General features: G+C 40.6%; 1 protein-coding gene across 1 annotated transcript in view; it reads left to right on the plus strand.

Moving 5' to 3' along the window:
- Positions 1-19,934, plus strand: part of NPTN (neuroplastin) — a 102,295-nt gene that overhangs the window by 56,254 nt on the left and 26,107 nt on the right. Inside the window, 2 exon segments of the mRNA XM_077827906.1 lie at positions 9,148-9,316; positions 12,059-12,153. Coding sequence (XP_077684032.1) covers positions 9,148-9,316; positions 12,059-12,153 — 264 coding nt within the window.

The following is a 19,934-nucleotide window of genomic DNA, read 5'->3' on the forward strand; positions in this document are numbered from 1 at the left end:
GAAAACCCATCATAAAATGCTTATCTCGGTAGTCTGTCTCCCAAGAACTCCTCTTCCTTGAGAAAAAAGAACAGGAGGACTTGTGGCAGCTTAGAGACTAACAAATTTATTAGAGCATAAGCTTTCGTGAGCTACAGCTCACTTCATCGGATGCATAGAATGGAACATATAGTAATATATATATAGCTATATAGCTATAGATAGATGATATATACATACAGATAAGTTGGAAGTTACCATACAAACTGTGAGAGGCTAATTAGTTAAGATGAGCTATTATCAGCAGGAGAAAAAATCTTTTGTAGTGATAATCAAGATGGCCCATTTAGACAGTTGACAAGAAGGTGTGAGGATACTTAACTTAAGGAAATAGATTAAATATGTGTAATAACCCAGCCACTCCCAGTGTCTATTCAAATCCAAGTTAATGGTATCTAGTTTGCATATTAATTCAAGCTCAGCAGTTTCTCGTTGGAGTCTGTTTTTGAAGCTTTTCTTTTGCAAAATTGCCACCTTAAATCTTTTACTGAGTGGCCAGAGAGGTTGAAGTGTTCTCCTACCGGTTTTTGAATGTTATGATTCCTGATGTCAGATTTGTGTCCATTTATTCTTTTGTGTAGAGACTGTCCGGTTTGGCCAATGTACATGGCAGAGGGGCATTGCTGGCACATGATGGCATATATCACATTGGTAGATGTGCAGGTGAACGAGCCCCTGATGGCATGGCTGATGTGATTAGTTACTATGATGATGGTGTCACTTGAATAAATATGTGGACAGAGTTGGCATCGGGCTTTGTTGCAAGGATACTATGTTCCTGGGTTAGTGTTTTTGCTGTGTGGTGTGTGGTTGCTGGTGAGTATTTGCTTCAGGTTGGGGGGCTGTCTGTAAGCGAGGACTGGTCTGTCTCCCAAGATCTGTGAGAGTGAGGGATCATTTTTCAGGATAGGTTGTAAATCTTTGATCATGCGCTGGAGAGGTTTTAGTTGGGGGCTGAAGGTGATGGCTACTGGCATTCTGTTATTTTCTTCGTTGAGCCTGTCCTGTAGTAGGTGACTTCTGGGTACTCTTCCGGCTCTGTCAATCTGTTTCTTCACTTCAGCAGGTGGGTATTGTGGAATGCTTGATAGAGATCTTGTAGGTGTTTGTCTCTGTCTGAAGGATTGGAGCAAATGCGGTTGTATCTTAGAGCTTGGCTGTAGACAATGGATTGTGTGGTGTGTCCTGGATGGAAGCTGGAGGCATGTAGGTAAGTATAGTGGTCAGTAGGATTCCGGTATAGGGTGATGGTTATGTGACCATCGCTTATTAGCACCGTAGTGTCCAGGAAATGGACCGCTTGTGTGGACCGGTCTAGGCTGAGGTTGATGGTGGGATGGAAATTGTTGAAATCATGGTGGAATTCCTCAAGGGCTTCTTTTCCATGGGTCCAGATGATGCTGATGTCATCAATGTAGTGCAAGTAGAGTAGGGGTGTTAGGGGACGAGAGCTGAGGAAGCGTTGTTCTAAGTCAGCCATAAAGATGTTGGCATACTGTGGGGCCATGCGGGTACCCATAGCAGTGCCACTGAATTGAAGGTATATATTGTCCCCAAATGTGAAATAGTTGTGGGTGAGGACAAACATACATATATATGTTCCATTCTGTGCATCCGATGAAGTGAGCTGTAGCTCATGAAAGCTTGTGCTCTAATAAATTTGTTAGTCTCTAAGGTGCCACAAGTACTCGTGTTCATTTTGCGGATACAGACTTACACGGCTGCTACTTTGAAATCTTCCTTGAGAGGGTATGTGCTGTGCTATGAAAACTATAACACACCTTCAAACCAACAAAATTAGCAAGCGCTCTGTGTGTTGTGCTTTCTTTCTATAAAAATCTTGTTAACACCTGGTTTCTGTAAATTATGGTGTTTTATCTAATCCTTTGTCTGTTTTCTGCAACTCGCTTGCTTTGTTCTTTATAACATCTGTTATTTTCTGCTGATCTATCACTGCATTTCTGCTGCCCCTCCCTCTAGCTGGGTTTGTCAAGTCGCCCATGTCAGAAACTAAATTCACAGGGGATGCTTTTGAGCTGTACTGTGATGTGGTTGGGAAACCCACTCCAGAGATCCAGTGGTGGTATGCTGAAGTCAACCGGGCTGAGTCTTTCAAACAGCTCTGGGATGGCGCTCGGAAGCGCCGTGTCACCATTAACACTGCCTACGGGGTGAACGGCGTGAGTGTGCTGAGAATAACCCGCCTTACATTGGAAGACTCTGGGACTTACGAGTGCAGGGCCAGCAACGATCCCAGGAGGAATGACTTGAGACAAAATCCCTCCATAACGTGGATTCGAGCCCAGGCTACGATAAGCGTCCTTCAGAGTGAGTTCAGCACCGTACAGTAGTAGTAGTGTAGTAACTAGAGGCAGTCCAGTGATCCTTCTCCCTCTCCCATGACCCTTGATATTACCACCCTTTGTCTTGTTTTTTGAACCCAAGATTATTCCTCCAGTTGTAATGCTTGAGAGTGTCCCTGCCACCTTTTGTTGTTGTTGTTGTTGTCTCTCTTCCGTAGGATCAAAGGACTTGGGGAAATCTACGCAACTGTCCTACAGCTCCTGTGTGAAAACAAGCTCAGTCTTTGATTATTTTTTTTTCTTCCACAACCCTTTACTTTTATAGTAGGTTTCCTGCACCCTGTCGCTGGCTTCTTCATGAGTGCCTTTCTGTTACGGTTTTTATTCTTTCCTGATCTAACCACTTTTATTTCTTCTTTTTTCTTGGAATCTCTGAATACCTTCCTTATTTACATGGTTTTGAGTTCATAAGCTTCTGTACAAATCCTTCCCATTTTGATTTTGTTGTTATATGTGACCTTTAAAGCCTGGATTTTTCCATAAAGTCATAGAGCTTCTTTTCTTTTTTAAACAACAGTATGTGTCCTAACGGATTCTCTGATGCAACAGTACATTATTGATACAGCTGTTCTTACATGGTGGTGTGAAAGTAAATGCCACTCAGAGTGAAGGGATGTTATCAACTTAATGTGCACTAGCTTTAGCCAAATCACTCCCCACTAGGAATGTAACATCCCTTTTAAAAAACTTATAATGGATAGCATGAGTTGATTCTCAGTTGCTGTTTGTTCCATTTATTGTCCTAGATTTTGTACACATTTTCTGCTGTCTTTATTAGGTTCCACATGAGTTTTGGTTCTGGAAATTTCAGAACCATTTTAACCCTCAGTCCTATTTTTATGTACATTGAATAGAAAGAATGCTGTTTGCTTTCTCTGAGATATAGTGATTGATATACAGCTTAGATCTACACACATTCACAATGAAATACCTGCAGAGAGTGACTTAACTGTGTACAGGTGTGAAGAGCAGAATGTAAAGGAGCGGTTTTTTTGATTTAGTGCAAATGTCTCAATGTTTTAGGGCTGTGAATAGTAGAGGACGGATGTTATCTTTAACACTATTCTGAGTGTTTGTATACATAAACCAGGATAGCATAGAAATGTAATTTCTCACTGCATATATTGAGCTTCATATTGCATAACTCAAGCTCTCAAATTGTGTAGTGACATCTGTTGAATCGATGTAGTGGTGTCTGAAGGAACCCCGTGCAGACGTAAATCTGGTAGCTAGTGCTCAGGTGGGGTACCAATCTGAACTATCTTGGCAGTATTACAGCAGACTGCTGCAATACGAAAATGATTATGGATGAAAACAGGTGACTTGTTGCAGTCAGTACTGATGGATCAGAGAACCTGCCTCTGGAAAATTGAAAGAACGTGAATGTATGTGGAAAAATAAACAGAATTAACCCAATGACATGGATTTAGTTTAAAACCTAAAAAACATTGGGTGGTTCGACTTGATAAACCTGTTCAGCTTCCAGTCCTAAGGCTTGTCCCCTTCCTAGCCCTTTCAGGTCTGAGTCCACTGTGACCTCTAAGTTATTAACATCAATCACAGCAGCAAGAGCCTTCAGATTTCAGGGAAAGGTGTTATGTCAAGATAAAGCTGAACTGTCCTGCAGCAAGTTTAACTTCTGGAAGTCTGGTTCCTGTCTCAGATACAGTGTAGTTGTAGCCGGTAGTGTAGTGTAGTCAGTCCCAGGATATTGGAGAGACAAGGTGGGTGAAGTAATATCTTTTATTGGACCAACTTCTGTTGGTGAGAGAGAGACCAGCTTTCGAGTGACACCGGGTACTTCTTCAGGTCACCAATAGAAGTTGGTCCAATATAAGATATTACACACCTTGTCTCTCCTATTTCATATGATCATCTGCTTCTGCTGCCCATGAAGGTCTGTTGTATTTCCCTTCTCTATTCCTTGCCTAGCCAGTCTCCTTTTAGTAGTTTTTTGGGAGGAGGAAGAACATTTTTGAATGAAAAGCTAATTATTAAGTTCTTGAAGCATTTTTCTGATAGAGTCCTTATGAAAATGCCTCAGATTGTGTTTCCTATCTCCCTCAAATAGGTCATTTGTAACTGAATGTATTTTTTGGGATGGAGGTTCTAAGCTTCCATCTCCTTCCCCAGTTAAAGCCCTGTCTTGTCTCTTGCATACCTGCAGTTCAATTATCCAGTGTTTCCTAATTTTGTATTGTGTATTATGACTATATTGCCAAGTGCCTTGTGTTCAGGACACACTTTTGTTTTTGTTGTTTTCATATTGGTGAGTTCAGTGTTTTTCTCAAACACACTTAAACAACTGTACTGTGCCCACAAGGGAGACTTAAACTGTTGTAGTTTGTGGGAAGCAGAGCGCTTAAGGTTTAACCTCTAGGTAACTACACACTGGAATTGGAGCTGAAGGGAGACCGAGCTAAAGAATCTCAACCTGTACCTGGAAGGCAGGAGTATAAGTTTGAAGTATCCCAGAGTGTTTAAGATTGCAGAGACAGAATACAGTAGTGCATTGAGTAGAAACTATCCTGTAATTTTCCATTACGAGAGATGCATCTTACAGCTTGTTAACTAAATCGTATTTGAAATGAAGGCTTCTGATTAAAATGGTGTTGGAATCTTCGGCTAATGGTGGTCACTCTTCCTCTGATCTCATTTGACACCATCTTGGGCATTCAAAAATAGACACAGTAAACTGGTAGAGCCTGCTTTAATTGTGGTGGCTAAAACAAAATGTCATTGTTAATATCAAAACAGAATGCAGTGAAAATTAGCACTGAATACTGATTTGAAAAGTTAAACAGTTAGGAGAACTGGAAGTTGGTTTCCAACTAGACAGTAAGGCTCCCATGCTGCCCTTCCACAAGACGGTGGATTCCAGTAGGATGCACTTATTTTAAAACCACTGCTCATATAAAATTGACACCTCAAATGTGAGGTATGGGGAGGATTGTCCTCATGAGGATCTTCAGGATGTTCCTTTTTGGAGTGGGATGGCTTTTTTTTGTGTACACCTAACCCTGTACCCCTTCCACAATGCATTATCTCCTCAGAACTAAACAGCAATGCCTGCTTGCTTGTCTGCTTTCTTACAGATTGATGAAACGTTAGTGTCTTCTGCTTACATTTTAATACTTAAAGTGATCAGCCATCAGGAAACTCTAAGTTACATTCTCAGACTTTAACTCTTCTTGCTTCAAACATCTGTTTAGTAATTTCCAAATATTTCCAGGATGGATATGAAAGCTCCCAACATGTCCTGTAAAACGGCTGCTTGTTCACTTGGTTCCCATTATTTCATTCAGCGCCACAAACTGTTAAGTGACCACCTATAAATATCACAAACATTACTATGTAACTGACAGGCGGGTAAGAATAGTTCTAAACTGGCAGAGATAGCCATTAAAGTCCCAAATAGCTTGTTTGTTCTGAGTGCCAGGTCATCAACTTACAGTCTGAAAAGCAGACCTAAAATGGTCCATTATTGGCTACATATGAAAAACATTTAGAAAATAAAGCAATTCCCAAAGGATTTCTGGATTAAGTCTCTCTTACACAAATTTTTTAGTTCTGTAGACTAGATTAAAACTGTTTTCCATTACTTGCTTTTTGAAGGTATGGTGCTTGGAACATTCTCTGATGGCAGCATGTATGCTTTCCATTCCAGAGTCACCTCATGGTGCACTGTAACCACCACCATAGTGTGTCCATGGCTTCAATCCAGTGTACTGCAGACAGCATCAGACTGCCTCTACTAATGACTCTGTTTAAAGCTATCCAGTTCACTATTACAGTGGCCAGTGCACTTGTTTTACCAGTTTCGTCTTTTGACAGGAAAATGCTATTTATAGTACACTGACATAAATAAAACTGAAGATATTTCTTTTCATATTGAATGAAAATCTGTAAAACAGAAGCAAATATCAGTCAGTTCTAGTAAAGCTGATGTCTGTCTACAAAATTCCCAGAAATTGAGTTAATGTTGCTTCAAAGGGGTATTTTCACAGTTGATAGTATTTTTTTGTTTAGGTGAAAAAATCTTGTGTGCTTGCTCATTGGGGATAATATTGGGGTATGAAGGGAGAGGAGAGTAGTGGTGGAGTGGTAAACAAATGATTTTCCTCCATCTAGGACCTGATCTTGTGGTCCTTGCACAGGTAAAATTCCTATTGCAGGACATAGTGGGGCAGAGTTGCAGCTGATGGACAGTAATAAAGTTTCTACAAGAAAGGATAGAAGGAACTCCAGCATTTTGATAGCTGCAATATTGTATCTGGGATGGGGTGGTTAATATTGGGACTTCTAAGTAACTGCAAGAGGGAGTTTGCATAGCCAACCTCATAGAATTAGGCAGAAAAAGATATGCACATATCAAGTGGTGACGTAAAGAGTTTATTAGTCATCAGTAGTCAGATTCTCACTTTGCCTCGCTGGGCAGCAGCAAGAAGGGCAAGTACTATATTATTGTAGAGATTAATGTTACATTATGAATAACAATATAACCTTTATGGTGCCTCATTTTTTTTCCCGATTCAATTTAATAATTTGCATTAATAATTTGCTTTCCAAGTGCTTTACAGGTGAGACTTCAGAAGACTGTATGGTGTGACTTAATCTGTACTCCAAATGTGTTTAAAATAGCTGTCAGCAAGATATATGGAACCAACTGGAATAATTATTCTTCATTAACTTTCAGACATGGCTATGGAATGTTAATCAGGAATTATATGAATGTGTTTGTATAAACCACACCCACACCTGGCAACCCATCTGCAGTTTTCTCTCCTACTGTTTGGAATGCAAAGGAAGTTCTTGTATTCTGAGATATTGGCATTTTTCCAAGCCTAACCGCCAAAAGTTCTCTCATCTTTTAAACCTGTGATTTTTCATGCTTAATAATTTTTTAGTTTGAAGGTAGATAAGATCTTTTCTTAGTCTCAGTAGAAAAAAATCCTTGCTTTGCAGTTTTGGAAAGGCATTTTGTCCACTCATAGCTCCAATGGCCAGCTTTCAAAATTTGGTGGTTGTGGATATTAGCCCTTAATTGTGCATAATGCTGCTTTCAAATTTAAGGAGAAAATTCATAATGTCCAAGTTCCCAATGCTAATTTCTGCAAGGCTTCAGATATATAGTTGGACTCGTACAATTTATAAGTTCTCACACTGCCACTCAGGATTGAAATGTGAGATATTCAAGGCTTCAGAAAATAACTAAAAACTTGTCAGGGGAGTACCACTGGGACTCAGTGTTGAAAGCAAAGTCTATTCAAGTGAACAAGAAAATGATTCCTAGTAAATAAAACCAGTCAAACTCGTTTGAGTAAAGGTAGGAAATCTATTCTTCCCCCTTTATTTAAAAAAAACAAACCTTTTCATCCTCCAACTACTGTACAAGTTGGAGATTCTTCCCTCAACTACAAATGCTGTTTCCAGTATGGGCTACAAAGTACCAACTCACCCCCCTTGTTGGCTGCCCTTCTACCCAGCCATACAGTCCGTTCTCTGCCAACTTGTGTCAACTAATGAGGTCAACAGAAAACAACTTTTCCTTTTTCTCTCTGGACAGAGATTCTGTATACCCCCTCCCAACAGGAGCCAGAGATTCCCCTTTCCTCTCCAGTACTTGGTATATGCTGAAAAGATAGATGTGGATTATACTGTGCAACTAACTTGCATAGAGTTGTAATTCATATAATGTGTGCAACAGCACAATGCTGAGTGTCATGGACACAACTGATCAGGGTCTTCTGGCCTAAATGTAGAATGCAATTATAGGGCCAGAGTTAAAGATGGCCTGCAAAAGAGAGAGCATATTTTGTCTTTACAATGTATAAAGAAAGTTTAAAAGCTTTTTAAAAAATCTGCTAGATTTTTAACTTTAAAAATATCAGGAATGTCAAGTCTTGTCTACCCACTTTGCGGGAAGACTTACTGGATGACTAAAATGAGGACTAGGGCTTTGGCATACTTGTCTACACTGGGGATTTGCTCCAGTTTCAGCCTTCACAGGCTACCAGTTGGTGAAGCTGCACCCTCATGTGGACAGGATAAAATCTGTTTATAAACCAGTTTGCACTGGTGGAGCCTACCCTTAACTTCAAGCGGGAATAAGACCAGCAGAAAAAGAAATTCTGCCCATTTCCAGTAGGGATTTGTACTATTGCAGCTACACTGATGGCAATAATGAGAGTATATCTCCCTTGTAGACATGGCCTTGTTCCTAAGACTCTTGACGTGGTTTCTTCCCGGGAACTGGGTACCCAAAGAGATGCATATTATTCACCAAAGCAGGCTGTTTTTGCTTGAAAGTTTCTGCATATAGAAAGGGTTTTGCTTTATTCTGAATGAATAAAACTGCATTATATTGCCCAGAAACAATGACTTCCTTCCTTCAGGAGGTGAGGAAAAGAAGCTGATTTTGCTTGCATAGTCACCAAATATGCAGCTTACCTCTTTGCGTTCCACCATATGCAAAAGATTTGTAAAAATCTTAATTCAAGGTGTGTAGAGGTTGTCTGAAGTGTGAAAGTGAAGAATCTAAAATTTTTTTCTTTATATAGGGGAACTGGTCCTTAAACTGTTGCCTTCACTAGTGGTCAGCTGTTCGTGATTCTTTCTTTGTCTCCCAAATTAGTGAAGCAGTAGTTTCTTCCCTCCCTATCTCCCAGCTGACCATTAGACCTGGGTTTGAGGTGTAGTTGTTAGCTGAGATTTATGACTCTCTTTAATGTGCACTTTGTTCCAGAGCCCAGGATCAATGCCAGCGAAGCTGTGAACATTCACCAGTATAGTTCTCCCATCGTCCTGCAATGTAACCTCACCACAAGTCCCAGCCCCCTCACTTACAGCTATTGGGTGAAGAATGGGGAAGAAATTTCTGGCACTAAGAAGAATTCCAGCACCACAGAGCACAAGTAAGTCTGTAAAAGGAGACGTCTCTTCACTATAGCATCAGACGTGGTGGCCTTATGATTTAAAGTAGGGGATAAAGTCAGGACTTCAGGGTTCTGTTCACATCTCTGCTACAGGGTGGCTGGACAGTTTGCATGAGATTCATCTGCAGTAGAGGGGTGTGCGGTTTCTAGGCTAAACAGAACAATTAAATAGTTCTAGAAAAAGCTAATTCTGAAAGGGATCAGTGTTCTCCATAGCTATCCTGAGTAGTTCATATCCACATACTATTTGCACATATCCCATAATTTAAGGCACAGCTCTTTAGAACTTTCTTGGAGCAGGTGTGTATTGTATGGATAGAAGTACAGATAATGGCTTCCTTTCTCAGCTGAGTATACTATATATTGTACAATATCCTATTACATACGTTGCAGAATGTGTTCTTGAATCTGTGCATATTGTGCCTGAACAGAAGAGCTGGTCTGAGCTGAGATTACCACCAGCTTGGACTTGACAGATGGAGACATCCTCTGGGCCTTGACAGATGAAAGCCAGTGCTCTGAGCTGTCATTGAAGTATAGACAGGAGTATTATGGACTTGCTAATTATGGATGAGATAATTGAACTAGTGCAGCTGCCTGAACTTCTTGTTTTTGTCAGCACAGTAAGATTTTAGACCGAACTCTGCTCAGAGCTTATCATTGCCAACCCTCCAGGATTGTCCTGGAGTCTTCAGGAATTAAAGATTAATCCTTAATTAAAGATTGTCATGTGATGAAACCTCCAGGAATATATCCAACCAAAATTGGCAAACCTATAGAGCTAGTGCATTAGTACTGGAGCCTGTAACGTTTGTGACTAGTATTTCCATACGCTTGAGTCTATGCCGTTACATGCCAGTATTCTTTAAGCATTATTTTTATGAGTTCCCTCTATGATTGGCATGTACACATTGACCTCATGAGATTGGAATTTTGAATATGCTAACCATACCTCTGTCCTAGCATCTCCTGTCCAAAAGTGTATAAGAGGGTGATGCCCCAAATCCCACTCATATATCCTTCTGTATGATTGCAGTAAGGAAAAATTCTTGTGAGGTGTGGCTCCCCTGGCACTGAGCTGTGAAACTACCTTGAAAAGCCACATCCATTGGGGGTGTGCACAAGACATCTTGTGCAATGGTGATGTCATCAACATACTCTATGTATGGGAGCGCAACTGCCTCAGTTCCCTTGTTGTTCCAAAAGAGAGCATACAGAACTCTCCTATGTTTCCTCAGGCTAGCTCTTTCCTTAGTTTAATTGATCTCCTTGTAGTTAGTGTAGAGTAGTATAGGATAGCTTAGTGTACATAGTCTGTCCACTAAGCTTAGCTAGGAAACCATGGCCCTTTGGTTCAAAGATCTGTTCCATGAGAGCCACTGAACAAGAGCTACTTCTGCATCAGTGGCTTAAGCAGGTGGGGATATGCAATGCAATTCAGCAGCTTTGAGTTTGTTGTACAGTTTCACCAGACAACCTCCCTGGATTTAGCATTGCACCCAGATGGGGAGAGCAGGGCTACGGGTCCATATTTAGTTAAGAACACTTCACCCACCGTCGTCCTGAAACGGCACTGCTTGTTAATCTTGTGCAGGAGGAATGCCTGCCCTTCTTCCCCATTATTTCCAAGTCTTACCGTAAATTCTTGATATTTAAAGGGAGGAATTGATTGGCTGGAGTTGTCCTTGGGTGTTGTGGTACAAGGATATCGGCAGGGTGCACTTGCAGCATCAGTAGACAGTGTTGTTCAAAGTTTCAAGTTTGTGCCCCCAAGCTACACATTGCCTGCAATCTGAATCCATGAAGGCAATTGTCTCTAGGAACCATAGGTACTATAGTAAGCACCCATTCTTTCTCTGGTGTAGAAGAACCTTTAATTTACTGCTGCGTAAAAGGGGGGTATGGAGGCTTGATATTGATACACCACTTTGAGATTCTCTGATAAAAGAAGCTAGTGCAATGTATCATGTTAAATTCACTGGCTGCTTCTAAGAATCTTGACAATTGCTCTGTGCTATTCAATAGCTCTTTTACTGGAAATATCTTTTGTAGGCTTTCTGATCATCTGCATATTACTTCCTTTCTGTAAGAGGGTTGGATACATTTCAGTAAAGGGAGGGGTGGGAGAAACATTAGCAACATTTGCTTTAGGCAGAGTGGATATGTGACTTCTGTGTTTAATACTGGAGGACAAAGCACATCTATTTACCTGACCCTCAAGCTGTTTGTAGGCTAAATATCAACTGAACTTAGCAAATACTCTTTATTAGATGAAGAACTTACTGCATGCAATTGAGTCAAAGCTTTTCTTGTGACATTGAAGGTTCCTAGGCTTTAAGTATAAAATATCTTTGATATTTTTAGTCTCCAAAACTAGAACTGTAGCATTATCCTAGCTGGTTCACAAGAACAGAGCTAACCGAGGGAATGGAGAAGACAGTGAAAAGTCCTCATGTGTGGAAATATTAATACTGATTGTTATTCTAGTGTGTTAAAGTTTGTATATTTTATTGCTGAGGGAATACTATGCAAATACAACATATATTTATACTGCAGGATAAAATCAGAATTACCCAACACAATTTTACCAGTTTGTGATACCATTCTGAAATTCAGATTAAAAAATGAAAATCTCCAATATATTTTGGTTTCCTGCGACCTTTCAATTGCTAAAAATAATTCCCAATACCACTAACACACATTCTCTCCTTGTACCTACAGGATTTTGAAACTCCGAGCAGATGAGTCGGGGGAATACTTATGTGTGTTCATGTTTGCTAACTCGCCAGTAGCCAACTTCACTATAGAAGTGAAAGGTATTTTCGGTTTTTCTCTCTCCTGAAAGCTATGTCTGAGCAGTGCTCTTTCCTTTCTTCTCTTCTGGGTCCTCTTTGTCATTAGTCCTCTCCGGGTTTGTCCATACTACATAATTAACGCAAGTGACCCTCCCTTGAGTTACTTCCCTTGTGTTAGCTTATCACGAAGTAATGTTCTGCATCCACACTGGCATCATAGTTGCTCATATGACTTCTGGAGGCACATCCTTTGGTTCATAGCATTACAGTAAACTGTACCCCACTATGACTGCTTTGCAGTGTATAATGATAACTTTTCTGTCCCTTTTGTGGATACTGAATGGAAATGGTATGAACCCAGCAACTAATTAAAGTAAACCAGTTTAGGTTGTCACGCTCTAGATTTCTCTCCGGAGTCTTCATTCTACTGAAAAAAGAAAAGGAGTACTTGTGGCACCTTAGAGACTAACCAATTTATTTGAGCATGAGCTTTCGTGAGCTACAGCTCACTTCATCGGATGCATACCGTGGAAACTGCAGCAGACCTTATATACGCACAGAGATCATGAAACAATACCTCCTCCCACCCCACTGTCCTGCTGGTAATAGCTTATCTAAAGTGATCATCAAGTTGGGCCATTTCCAGCACAAATCCAGGTTTTCTCACCCTCCACCCCCCCACACACAAACTCACTCTCCTGCTGGTAATAGCCCATCCAAAGTGACAACTCTCTACACAATGTGCATGATAATCAAGGTGGGCCATTTCCAGCACAAATCCAGGTTTTCTCACCCTCCACCCCCCCACACACAAACTCACTCTCCTGCTGGTAATAGCCCATCCAAAGTGACATTACCAGCAGGAGAGTGAGTTTGTGTGTGGGGGGTGGAGGGTGAGAAAACCTGGATTTGTGCTGAAAATGGCCCAACTTTATAAGAAAAGGCAGCTAAGTAGTCTGCAAGGTACAAAATTCTCATAACCAACTATGTAAACCTCACTCCCTTTCAGGTTTTGTATTGCCCTTTGCCTTTACATAGGTCTGTCATATACTGAGTCCCTAAACTTACATTGAAGGGGTTCTGTTTCCAACCCATCCTCAAGCTCAATTAAAAAGTGTAAAGCTTTGTCTGTTGTTGTTCCAGTCCTAATGGCAAGTAACAAGGGACGACAGATCATTGTCTGCTAAATGGGTTGTTGGTTTTTTTGGTATCCCTGGGGGTAGCTTCTGACCTCAGTTATTTGATATGTTCCTGTGATATTACCTAAGGAAGGCCCTCAGGAAAGTCAAACACTGTTTATGGATACATCAGGAACTTCTCTGCCCCTGACTGAAGATATGTTGTATGGCTGAGCTACTGAATTAAGCATAGCAGGAAAGTGGAGGTAACAGACTGTGCAGTCCAAGAGACAACTTACTTGATATTAAAATAAAATTAAGAAAACCTAATAACTGTAAAATTATGGTTAAAAGTGAGTTACATTGTTCTAACACCTTCAGACAAAGAAAGCAAACAATTTCCTGAGGCTTAAAACTATTGTCGTGTTAAAAAGATTGTATTCTGGTCAAGATGTATGAAAAAATACTGTCAAATGTGTGCCTCTGTTCAAAGTGTTCCTTTTTGCAGTGGGCTCTGAGAGAGGATCTTTACGTAAAGACTATCTAGAGATAGTGAATTTTTGTTAAATGTTGGGTATTGTGCTCATAAGGAGAAAGTGGTGATAAGCTCTCTAAAATATACAATTAGGAAAACATAATTAGGAAGGCAAGAGGTCATTTTGTGTGGGAGGGGAGAGGAAGAAGAAATTCACTGCTGATCAGGAATCTGACTGAAATTTGAGCACAGTCACACAACTCTAAGAATGGTTTCAGATTAGCAGCCGTGTTCGTCTGTATCAGCAAAAAGAACAGGAGTACTTGAGGCACCTTAGAGACTAACAAATTTATTTGAGCATAAGCTTTCATGGGTTACAGCTCACTTCATCAGATGCATAGAATGTAAGAGGCTAAATTAGCTAATTTACACTTGGTATGGGTATTTCCACCTTTTCATGTTCTCTGTATGTATAAATATCTTCTACTGTATGTTCCATTCTATGCATCCGATGAAGTGGGCTGTAGCCCACGAAAGCTTATGCTCAAATAAATTGGTTAGTCTCTAAGGTGCCACATATAGTCCTGTTCTTTTAACTCTAAGAATGCAAGTTCTATCGCTTTGCTTGAATCAGTTTAATAGAAGATTGTGCCATATTTAGTGAGCCTGTTTTCCAGGATTTAGATTGGCCACGATTTTATGCCTCTTAATCTTGTTTACTGTGATTTTGCTCAACTAGTTAAATAATTATTGCTTTACGTAAAATAACTTCTGCTCTTAAGGGTGACCCTTACAAGTCATTTCCAGAGAGAAGGAAAGCTTCTTAGCTTTGATAAGGGGAAAAGATGGCCAGCCTAGAGCACTCTGTCAAAAGATGCAGCATGGGGCTGTGCATCAGAGTGACCAACTTTCACATGGTAAATAAGCACCCCGACTTTCACAATAAGCCAAAAATCAAGCTAATCCCATTTCAAAACAAGGCTGAAACAAGCCAATCCCTAAGAACCCCAACACTCTATGGGACTAGATTCCCCCGGCAATCTGGGACTGTGGTGGGCCCGCTGTGTACCCCTGACTCTTTCCTCTCCTTCCCCCTGCTTGCCAGGAGCTGATCAAAATAAAGAAGCAACAAGCTACAAGCCAACAAGCAACTCACAAGCCAATTAAACCAAAAACAAGCCCAATTTCTGCGTTTTTTTTCGCGGGTTTGGCATGTCTGCTGTGCATTCCCCAAAAGTGCTGTTACTCTACTGCCCAAGGATAGCTGCAGACATGGAGAAAACCTGGTGGTACTACTGAGCAGTGGTAGAAACATGGGATTGTGGCTTTCACAGGGAAAACTCAGTTTCCTAGATTGAACCATTGGCACAAAGGGTAGAGGCAGAAAAATAGTTAATTACATTAACCACTTTCCATAGAAATTATGTATAAATACCCGTGACTGAGTAATCATTACAAATTATAAGTTAATGGCTGTTAAGCACTACTCTCTGGAGGAGTTACACTTGCAGATTGCACAGCAGTCAGTAACTTGAGAGGACTCCTGAACCCTATTCTGAAGCCACTCCGTCCAATATCACTGTTAGTTCCTAGGCCAATAGGCATTAAACAAATTTGTAGACATACAAAGTACGGGGTGTGGAGGAATGGGAGAATTCTTTTTAAACATCCTGAAATTGTGTCAGGCAAATTTTTTTAGTTGAAGGAAAACTCAAAACTTTTGTACAATATAAATTATTTTCCTGTGTAGTGGCTACATAGGACTGTATTTAGGAGGGTCTTCTAAGCTACTGGTGATTACACTGTTTAACTGCAGAACCAATGTCTTCCTAGAACTGCATATAAATTTATTATGTTGAAAATGATTACTCACTAAATTTATTGCTACTGCAAGAACCACTGTATAAAAGCTGGAGCATGTATGGTGTCACATGTATCCTCTTAAATGTAGAATGTCACTAAACTAAAAAGAAAAGGAGTACTTGTGGCACTTTAGAGACTGACAAATTTATTTGAGCATAAGCTTTTGTGAGCTACAGCTCACTTCATCAGATGCATTGAAGTGAGCTGTAGCTCATGAAAGCTTCTGCTCAAATTTGTTGTCTCTAAGGTGCTACAAGTCCTCCTTTTCTTTTTGCAAATACAGACTAACACGGCTGCTACTCTGAAACTAAGTGACTAGTTTGTATGTTACAAGTATACCGGTTTCTCCCAACTAATAAACCTTGTTGCCAGTTCAATGGGAGTTTTTTAATATTCATACTGCGATGGCATAGTAGTTCAAAAATTCTGGAACCAAGATTTAAAGATCATTCTTCTGGATCTAGACTACTATGCTCTAGCAGTAGTGCTGAAAACAAAGAAATTAACTTTGCTATTGCCTTATCAGGAGGAAATGTAGATTAGCATGTTTATTGCTCAAATAATGTAGCAAGCTAACTCAAAAAGCTACCTATGGGCCAAAGTTAGGTGTACACATTTGCATGTGCCTAATTTATTTGTCCATATACTCAATGTGATGCACAAATAGGGTCTGAGCATGCACATGTGGCCATTTAGCACTTGACTGGTCGTGAGTGTGCACATTGGGTATTTGCACTCATAAATTAAGCACAAGCAAATGAATATGTTTAACTGCAGATGTAACTTTGCAAATATGATACTGAATGTGAAAGTGCCTGCATACAGAACAAAATAGTGTTTTTTTTCATGAGATAAAATCTGGGAACAACTTGCTGTGGGGTATCAGTAAAGATATAACCTAAACAGCATTAGAGGTGCTTGTCTTTTTCTGTTCCTTTCCCTGCTGTAATTTTACTGTATATATGTCAATCTAAATGAGTGCTGTTTGAGTAAGGAGAATCCAATTTATTTCTGAATTTCATTTCCAGTTAATAGTGTAGCTAGTAGTGTTTCCGTTAGGTTAATATTCTCCTTTTATTTTAAAAAAAAATTTCTTTTTGTTTTCGAAGACAGTTATCTCCCTGTCCTTAGTTTATTTTCTTCATCTCTTCCCTTTTGTGAAGTGAAATCTGACAAGGGTATGCCTGGCTCCTGGGTTTAAATGCTATGTGTCCTGCAGCGAAGCTATTACAGTTAGCAATGGCCATTTGTGCTGCATTTGCTGCCTTGGAGAGTCCCACATACCACGGAAGTGCACTTTATTTTAAATTTCAGGCAGAAAGGTTAAGAAAAAACCATGAGCTGAAGTTCAGACTCCTCATGGTGGAAAGTTTACTTACACCAGTCTCCAGACCTGGAACAACTTTCCCTCCTCCCCATCCCTGGCATAGCAGTCCCTGACAAGACCAATCACATCAATGTCTTCCATGCAGCACTCTCCAGTGGCTGCAAAGAGGAAACGTAGTGATTCCTCTCAGAAAAGTTCAAAAAAGCGAGTGATAAGTCCCCAGACTAAAGAATTGACTGGGGAAAAAAGAGATCCAAATCAAGGTCAACCACCTTGGTTACAACTGACCGGTGACTGGGCTAGAGACTTTCTCAAGTACTAGTACTGCCAGTAAACCTAAAGACCTGAAGGGTACAGGCTCGTGAACATCAGTACCATCAGGGGAAAAGAGCAGTAGAATGTGTACTAGCGCCACTAAAATGGCATTGCTGGAGACAAGGTGAGCCTTGGTGCTGAGCACTTTGACCGCACCATCTTATCTCCGCTCTTCAGAGCACTGAAGACTGCAAGTACCATTGACTCCCTCTGTGTCGCTCTTGGCAGGCCTTAACGGTACTGACTGCTACCACAATACCGCAGGAATTCCATTTCCTTTTCACCAAAGACCTATTGGTCTCAGTTTGTTACGCCAGAATCCTTGGTACCAGCACAACTGCAGTACCAACTGCATCTCAGTCTCCTGAATTCCCTACAGTGCCGAGACAATCACCGTCAGCTTCCTTAACTGCTCCACCTCTGTTGAGCAACGAGGAAGAGGAGGATGAGAATAACATATATTCATTCTCAGTGGAAAGCTCTCCAGGGCAACATTAAGGGACCAATCACCCAGAACAGTCTCAGAGCCACAGTACTGCCATAAAAGACAAGGCACACCCACTTGGTATGGACACCCTTGGATGCCACCACCAATGTCCTTTGCACCACCTCAATGGCTGTACTGGGACCCATGGGCAGAGAGACAGTTCTCTAGGACCTTGAACGTTTCACATCGGGATAGAGGAAGACAATCTCCCTCAGCCTGTGATCCTCAAGAGGAGACTTTTGAGGAACAGGAAGCAAGACTGGACAAGGAGATCACTTCAGCAACAAACATCTCCTCATCCTCTCCTGCTGAAGCTGTTATGCTTCCTCCACCAACCATGGCAGATGACTTCAAACAATTCCAGGACCTTACTAAGAGGGTAGCAGACTCACTACAGATTCCTCTCAAAGAACTGAAGGAGTTGTAACACAAGCTGCTTGACATCCTGCATACTTTGTCATCAGCTTATATTGCGCTCCCTAACAATGAGGCCCTGCTAGACCCAGCAAAAACCATCTGGCAGACATCAGCCAGGATACCATTCATATGCAAAAGGGCAGATAAAAAAATATTATGTCCCCTTTAAAGACATGGAATTTTTCTTTTCTCATCCATCCCCAAATTCCCTTATTGTAGACAGTGTAAATGAACATGGAAGATAGCACCACCCCAAACTATATTTTGGGGTTGCCTTACTGAAAGTTGAGCAGTTGATGGGCAAAGATTTTTATTGTGATGTCACTGTTTTATTAGTTCTCTACTCAGTTTTTCAGCTTAGACAAAACCAGAATTTTAATGTGATTAGTGGGAGACTAAAACATGTTTCTGGTCTGCTTTATGCATAGTAAATATGGAAAGAGCACTGGACCCACTGTTTTCCTCTGCTAGGCCACCTTTGTATTCCCATAACCCTTTGTATTTTTAGCTGGTTGCTTGACATGTAATTTTTCCCATTTAAAAATTCAAAGAATTAAGGAAAACTGGGCATGGTTGTGAACTGTTCATCTGCGCACCAGCGCTCCCTACTTATCAATTTCTACCCACAGATATGTGCATACAGCTCCCTTTGTCTTCACTGGAAGCTTGGGACCAAATTCCATCACAGGTCAAAAGCAGCATTGTAAACTTGTGCTTGGAAGGAAATTTTCTTTCAGGGATCAGTTCTAAACATACCATGTCAGACACCTGTGGTGCTGTGTATTCTGTGGCTGTGACATAGTTAAGTGTTTGAAGATATGGGCGTGGGAAAGGGCTCGCACTCAGTTTGTCTTCCTAGGAGAGCATCTCTCTCTGTCACTGGATTATCTTCCAGGATACACTAAATGGAGAGATGCAATTTCTAACTAACAGGAAATTGGTGCTAGTAATATAAAGAATTTCCTCTTGCTTTCAGAATGGCTCAAACATAATTGTTAGTTACAAAATTATTAAGTGAAGTATAATTCAAAGTGGCCCTTTTTCTTGTTGATCTGCTTACACATTATATGAAAAATTTCTTCAAACTGAGGATCTATTTTCCTCTTTTTTTGTGATGTAGAAATAAAAATAAGATGCATAAAAGCACTTCATAAAAATTACCTCTGAGGTGTAATGAATGAGGAAGCTATTAGCCCATTTTTATGAATGGGGAAACTGAGGCAAAGCATGTGGCTTGTCCAAGATCACACATCAAGTTAGTATCTGAGCAGGGATTACAGTGTGGCTTCCAGTCCTCTGCTTTTCTGACCAAACACTACTGCTCAAAAGCTTAAGTGAAATCTAAATCCAGTGTGAAGAGAAAAGAACTAAATTTGTGCATTTGATTTTTTCTTCCTAACTACAAAGTGGAGACTAACTGGCTAGGTGGTAGTACTGCTGAAAAGGACCTAGGGATTGTAGTGGATCACAAATTGAATGAGAGTCATCATTTAGGAGATGCAGCTGCAAAAAAGGCAAATGTGTGTCTGGGGTATATTAACAGGAGTGTCGTATGTAAACACAGGAGGTAATTGTTTCACTCTACTTGGCATTGGTGAGGCCTCTGCTGGAGTACTGTGTCCACTGTTGGGAGTGACACTTTAGAAAAGATGTGGACAAATTGGAGAGACTCCAGAGGAGAGCAAGAAAAATGATAAAAAATTTAGAAAACCTGACCTATGAGGAAAGGTTTTAAAAAAACCAACTGGCATATTTGGTCTTGAGAAAAGATGACTATGACCTCGTGACAGTCTTCAAATA

This window comes from Eretmochelys imbricata, chromosome 10 (assembly GCF_965152235.1).
Source record: "Eretmochelys imbricata isolate rEreImb1 chromosome 10, rEreImb1.hap1, whole genome shotgun sequence".
NCBI classification, from domain to species: domain Eukaryota; kingdom Metazoa; phylum Chordata; order Testudines; family Cheloniidae; genus Eretmochelys; species Eretmochelys imbricata.